The sequence below is a fragment of the Stegastes partitus genome, unplaced genomic scaffold (assembly GCF_000690725.1).
Source record: "Stegastes partitus isolate 25-593 unplaced genomic scaffold, Stegastes_partitus-1.0.2 Scaffold659, whole genome shotgun sequence".
Taxonomy (NCBI): domain Eukaryota; kingdom Metazoa; phylum Chordata; class Actinopteri; family Pomacentridae; genus Stegastes; species Stegastes partitus.
Genome location: NW_007578390.1, coordinates 165,487 through 172,333, shown reverse-complemented (window position 1 = coordinate 172,333; position 6,847 = coordinate 165,487). Strand labels below are relative to the sequence as shown.

The 6,847-nt window shown below is 40.2% G+C and overlaps 1 protein-coding gene across 6 annotated transcripts; it reads right to left on the bottom strand.

Annotated features, from left to right (window-relative positions):
- Positions 1-232: 232 nt before the first annotated feature.
- Positions 233-6,550, bottom strand: LOC103363424 (arfaptin-2-like). Of its 6 annotated transcripts, none has more exons than XM_008290182.1 (10): positions 6,360-6,550; positions 6,083-6,205; positions 5,173-5,281; positions 4,633-4,695; positions 3,948-4,034; positions 3,714-3,814; positions 3,194-3,415; positions 2,958-3,115; positions 2,674-2,848; positions 233-1,659 (listed from the first exon to the last, which is right to left on the bottom strand). In XM_008290182.1, exons 2-10 carry the CDS (start codon positions 6,182-6,184, stop codon positions 1,504-1,506), a joined length of 1,173 nt encoding a protein of 390 aa, XP_008288404.1. In that variant the 5' UTR covers positions 6,185-6,205; positions 6,360-6,550; the 3' UTR covers positions 233-1,503. The 6 variants fall into 6 exon arrangements, with proteins under 6 accessions (XP_008288404.1, XP_008288403.1, XP_008288405.1 ...); XM_008290181.1 differs by having other exon boundaries at positions 6,384-6,550; XM_008290183.1 differs by lacking the exon at positions 4,633-4,695 and having other exon boundaries at positions 6,384-6,550.
- Between the last annotated feature and the right edge of the window lie 297 nt (positions 6,551-6,847).

Below are 6,847 nucleotides of genomic sequence, written 5' to 3'. Positions count from 1 at the left end.
AATACTTGATTCAAAATGATTCACTTATACCTTCGTCTAGCAAGTTGAACTGGACCTTCAGAAAACCTACAGCAAATATGAAGCAAGATAATAAGAAATAATAAGAAAAAAAAAGCATGTTATAGATGTATCATACTGTATTATCATGTACATAATTCACATATTACATATACTGTGAGTTTTCTGTACATTCTCTGTGTAGGATACTGACAAACCTGTGTCGACTGCACAGTTAAGTGAAACAAAACATCCAGCAGACTTTATTGGAAATGCAGAACAAGATAAAGACAATCAGCGGACTAAAACTGAAAAAGAATCTAAATAACATACAATGTTATGTTATAAACACATTTTTTAAAAAAAATAACACAAAGTAAGATAAATGTACGTATACATTCTGTCTTTGAAGAGACACTGAGATTTGTATTGTCACCTAAAGTGCATGTGGTACCACATGTATCCAATATGTCCATCCACCATTTGTGTTTTCCAATTTGAGACTTCAAGAATAAATCTCAAAGGTTGTCTTTCATAGTTTCACACAGGCACCTTCTATTAACACAGTCAAACAGATACTGGCTATGAGGCATATTTTGATTTGGATTCCTTTATGATAACTGAGATCTTTGTATTTAGTATTAAAGCATCTAAAGTATGGATTGATTACTGCTAAACATAACCACTAGATCTGATGTTTTTCAGGTTTGTTCCCATGTGTAAACTCTGGAGTAAAAAAAAAGACAGATACTTACGACAGTGCTGGATTCATAATGACATACCGTTTCTGAAGGTACCCAAAATTTAGGAGATTAAACGAATTATGATTGTATATTAGGTTAGAGAAAACCACTATATTCACTATATATATCTTCCCTTCTATGTAAACTGTAAACTGATCATTCAGGCAGGTGTTCCACAAAGCCACAGGAGAAAGACAGTGGGACATCTTTTAAAATGATACCATATCCTGATGTCTTTGACCTAAATCTGCAAAACATAAGTTGAATAATATGGTTGGAGCATGCATAAAGAAAATAAATACAATTTCAGAGGATATTTCATAACATTTTTAGCAGTGTCCCACTTACTTACAAAACTGATTTGTGGAATTCCTCCCATTCGATATACACTGAAATGTTAAAGATAACTTCAGACAACATTAAAAAAAACAACAACAAAATAATGCATGTGCAAAACTGCCAAGGGGAATCTCCACAACGTTCCACTATCCTGTACATAAATAAGTGATATACACGTAAATGATTGTGCTAAGAAAAGAATAAGAAAGTAACAAAAGGTAATTCTGTGATTTAACAAAAAAAGTTGTTCCATCTATGTAATAAATGATACCGAAAACATTACAAAAGAGATATCTCTTTCTGCTACGGATCCTACAATATACTCCTCTATTCCTTTAAATCTTGTCCGTCTAACCATAATGTTGAGTTTTTCACTGACCAGCGTGTCACTGTACATCTCAGATAGCTGAACACTGGGCGCTCATTACTGCTCCTCCAGCCAGGATGGCTTGTCTGATCCGGGGGGCTTTAACTTTACATTGAACTGTATTAGAGTTTGTTCCAACTGCTGCTGGTTGCCAGCAAAGTAAGCTGAGATAGCATTATGGAAGAGAAGCAGCTGCTTGTGCATCACCTTCACCTGGAAGAAAAAAAATAGAAGATGGAAAAATGTCCTGTTACAAACACAAGTGTTTAGAGGAATGCACAGCCTGCAGACATCTGTTGGGATGAAGCTCGGTAGATAATCAGAAGATTTTCTGGAGAAAAAAACCTACAAATAACTTGCACATTACGTTCGTCTAACATGTATTCTCTCTGTTAATAAATACAAGCAGTTTTTTTTCCCGCATTTTACACTAAGCTAACAAAAACTGTCAAAATGGCAAAGCCTCGGCATTACCTCTGTTTACTGTAATTATCTGCAGCATAACTATGGTTGTAGCTGTGGACAACGAGGTCTGACTCCTTCATTTACTTTCACCTTCTCAGCCTCGATGGATGCGTAATGGCAGAACAATGGCCATTTTCAGCCCTAAAAACTCCGCCACACCCTTCTTCATGCACCTTGGAAGTAGCTGAAGTGGTGCCAAGCAAAGCCTACTCTGCTTCTACAAAAATCATCCATGAGCAACTGCTTCAGTATGTACCGGCTGGAAGTAGCATTTAACACTGGGCTTACTTAACACGGTAATCTAGGCATCATTTAACAAATCGATGTGGTGTGAGACAGCAATGACAGACTGGAATGAATCACAACATGCTCCATCTAGTTAAAATATGATTTCACAACTTGTTCTGATTGTTCTGATTTTCGTCCACATTCAAAAATGACATTCACAAACCAGTTTTAAGTGTTTGTTTTTAAGGAGCAACGCCATACTGAAAAGCAGTGCTCTCCTTGCCTCCCGAGTTAAAAGTTTCAAGACTGCTTCACCTCAGAACACACCCAGCATCCATAATCCCTGAGTTTGGGTGTGGTGAATTTTGTGTTCTGTTGCATGTATAACCACATCCAGCAAATGATGTCATGGAGACATCACTGCAGCATGGCAAGAAGTTAAACAACAGGAGATCCACGAAAACAACATTTCAGTGGATGTTACTTTGAACCTGCAGGAATATCGAGAAAAAAAATCAAAATTGTGCAGTAAACCTTGTTTTCTTCCAGGAATTTGAGCTTGATGGTGACATCGCTACGCAGCCTTTCGTATTTGTCTCTATGGAACTGGTATTCAAGCTGGGCCATCTCAATGCGGACCATGGCAGCCGCATCCCTCGGACCCAAACTCAGCTCTTCCAGATCAGAACGATAGGCATCAAACTCAAGTCTGCACACAAAAAACAAGAAAGGGTGTCACAGTCATTTTGCAGGTGATCCCCCTACAGCCATTCAGAATATCTTCCTTAGCTCCTACGTAACATGTCAGGGCTTCTCACCTTGCATTTTCATACAGCCTAATGGTCATCAAAGTGTCCTCCATTGTTTTGTTGACCAGGGTGTTGACACTTGACACGAAGAAGTTGATGGCACCGAGCAGAGCCTCGCCATTCTTGCACAACAGCTTTTGTGTTTCTGCATTATACCCAAACTCATCCTGCAGAGAAACACAGGAGTTATACCTGACAACATCATGTCCTGTCACGTCCTGTGGAGAGCTTAGCCGTTACTATACCTGTAACTCTGGAGACTTCTGACTGAGGTCGGTGAATGTGTCTCCCAGAGCCTGTTGCGTCTGCACCATGCTTTGAAAATGACTGATGAGCGCAGTGGCCAGTCTTAGGATGTTTTCGTACTTGCTCTTGGTGTCTCTTAAGACGTCAATCTGAGCCTCCAGCTCCAGGTCGACTGTTCGTGAGCCTCGGCCAAACCTCTCCGAGAACATCTGCTTTGTGCACTGCATAGTGAACACGGAGAGATTACAATAGACCCAGAATAAAGTCAGTGTACAGAATATCTGATGGTAGAGAAAAAACACGTAGCTTCTTTTTGACAAAAAATCTGACTATAATTCATCAACTGTCATTTCAGTGAGGTAAAATTTCATCTATGTACTTGTATTAGGCAATTAATATACTTCATAAATATGATATAGGCACTTTATGACTCTTGAATGCTATATGTCACTCAAAAGTTATTTCAAACAAGGATAAATAGGATAAACGCTTCTAAAAACAAAGCATCTACACAAATACCTTGTATGTGTTAATGCCCCATTTCTTTACACTGTCCAGTTTCTCCACTGCCACCCCACGTGAGACTTCTTCAGTTGAATTAGTGTTATGGTTTGACGACCCTAAAAGAAAAAAATAAATTAACAATGTACACCGTACTGTGATATCAAGTTGACAAGGCAGCAGTTTACAGAAATTGCATGAGTCATGACAATAAGTAGGACAGTGTGGACATGGTGATGAGCCTGGTGATACCTGGATGCTGGTCTGTGTGTTGGGCAAGTCGGCTGGCTGAGGATTGACTGTGAGGCAAGTTTACACCCCGGGATTTCATGCGAATGTCTGAAATGAGCATGGCGGTGATAAAGCGTAAGAATGAGAAGAAGAAGACATAAAAAAGGGTAAAAAAAAAAATGAGTGCAGTGAAATATGTGTCAGTGAGATATGCGGCCGAACAGCAGAGGGTGTAGACTGAAAGGAAATGTTAGGCTCCACGGAGGAGGATACATAATAAGTGGAGGTTAAAGGGGTTTTGAAGCAATAATAATCCACCATGCAGTTTCCTCATGCAGAATAAAAGGATTTACAAAACAGATGAAAATGGACTTCAAGGGATGAAAAGTAAGTACCAAGTCATGACAAAATAGTCATCCAAAGCACATTTTACAGTACAAAAGAGAACATCCTCATGAGACATCGGTACAACATTTCAAGTGACAGCCCTGTAATATCTGGTTAGTGCATCCCTAATTTTGAAAGCTGCCAGAACATTTCTTGTTGCTAAAGCTGTGAGTTGAATAGGTACAAGCAAGGTTGCATACAAATCCCTTAGTCAAGCGATTCCAAACCTCTTATAAGAGGGCCAAAAAAAAGACCAACAAATAAAGGTTAACTAAATACACACAAAAAAAAAGAAAGGGTGGTGATAATACTAAGCCACCTGGTCCTGGTGCAGGGGCTCTTCTTCTGTCCAGATACTCAGGGTTGAAGCAAACTGCAGGTCCTATGGAATACGGATGTTTGTAATATAAACTGGGAGCCGAGAGGTCAGTAGCTCTCTGGTGAAACATTAAAATACATGGAGGAAAAGCTCTCGCTGTGGTTTCCTAAAAGGTGCATTAAGTATTGACCTCTTTCAGTTACTGAAGGATCCCGAGAACCACTGACAGATCTCTGGCACGGCTCACGGCAGGCCGCAATTGACAGCAGACACGACGGGGGGGCGACAGAAAGTGGATGGAACAGTGAGCTATTTCGAGGCATTTATGTCAGCACAGGGCAAAGTAATTGCAAGGTCATCAGTATTGATCGACAACCATATTATTATTGTTACAGCTACATATGCAAAACAGTTGTTAGGATAATATTATACTACAATACAGCTACTGTCACTTAATGCACCTTCAGATTTATGAGAAAACTGTGCACGTGCTTTGAAAAACAACCCGTAGAGGACGACAGTCAGTTCTAACAGGACTACCTTTGATGGTGCTGGTTGGAATGATGCCCCCTGCAGGTCCTCCATAACCTCCCGAGACGATGCTGGTTTCATTCAGGTTGGGTCCAGACACCATCACTTGCTGCAGATCCTGATGGATTTACAACAAAACACTGGCAATGAGAATGGATTTTAAAGGCCAAAATCACATTTTTCATCATCTGCATGGACAGTGCAGTGCAGCTAAAAAAATACTGGGCAAAAAATCTAAAAAAAATCTTTGGGATCCAGAAAGTTTAAACTTCCATGTTTACATTATTAATATATTTCATCCACTGCAGTTTTATAAGCAATATTATTCTAAACAGGTGCAGAATTTTAAATACCATATTCCTAAATTAAAATATGAAAAAGGATGTAATTTTGTTCAAACGAGGTGCAACCATGCAGTTGTTTTTAATTTTATTTTTACTGAAACTGAATAATCCTGCACACATATCACACTCAGATGACTTGCTTATGTGCTGTTTCATTAATTCAATATCGTGGTGATACATAAATGCATGTCTATAATATTATTCCATCATTTCTCATGCAGCCTTTTGAACTCTGTTGGGCTGTACCAATATGAGACATAAAGGCTGCACTGAAGTTATGGATTATACAGACAGCTTTTCAGACACAAGGTCATACTCCAAAAGCATCCTTTCACCATTTATGTCCTTCTTCATGGATCTAATCACATCTTTTAGCTGCAGGTACTGATGGTGGTAGTGGTATGCTCCTACTGTCCATAGCTGCAGGCCTGTGCATGGTTAGGTAACACTTGGCCTAAGCAGCCTCAGCCCTGGACTGTAATGTCATTTAAATGGGAAGAGAGCCACAAACAGTGAGTACAAAACGCCATCATGTGTGTATTATGAGGACCCTGACAGAGTAAAACGTGACTGACCTGCTCCAGGCTGTCATCCTCTGGGAGAGTCCCTGTGTCTCCATTGCTGTTAATGGGGATCTCCATGGTTGCAGCCTTGCTCATGATACTGTCTGCCATCATGAAATCTCTGCAAGACAGACACTAACACACACACACACACACACACACACAAAGACGCTATTAGGTTTGACAAAAATGCTAATCCACACAGGCAACAAAACAGCAGCTTGCTTTGCACTGATGCTAACGTGGCTAACAGCAGCGGTGCTGATGTGGCTGGCTAGTGGGCTGCTACCTGACAGCTAGCTTCCAGTCCAACCTGATATTTGGAGCCAAGTCCAGTCGTCCGACACAGAATCTGGTCGTTATTTGCACAGACAGCACGCTTGAAACGTAGAAAAAATCCAACAGGAAAGCGCCGGACTCTTTGCTAATCACTCCATGCCACACACATGATTATTTATCCCGAATCGTTTACATGATCTGCCTGCTTTCCATATAAGAGAGAAAATCCCTGCATCCAGCCAGCTAGCAGCTTTACTAGTATCACTTCAAAATAAAAGCTCGAGTGATTTTTATTTTAATTGTGCGCCGCATTGGTGGAATTTAAACGCAAAGATATTCAAGTAAAGCACATAATCTACGCAGCTGAGTGAGTCTCATTTTACAAACGAGAGGCTGGAAGCGATCCCGTAAATGGCCGCTTTTATTTTGAAGGCTAATATGTTTAACGTAGCATCTTCGTCGAGCCTCCTCCCCCGCTTCATCTTCCACGTCGTGCAG

Bases quoted from the DNA above. Each gene is read 5' to 3' on its own strand.
- LOC103363424 (XM_008290182.1), bottom strand. From the start codon at position 6,184: ATGATGGCAGACAGTATCATGAGCAAGGCTGCAACCATGGAGATCCCC. The intron at 3,815-3,947 runs GTATCACCAGGC...TTTTTCTTTTAG, and splicing joins ACACACAGACCAGCATCCAG to GGTCGTCAAACCATAACACT. The intron at 2,849-2,957 runs GTGAGAAGCCCT...TTTTGTGTGCAG, and splicing joins AGGCTGTATGAAAATGCAAG to ACTTGAGTTTGATGCCTATC.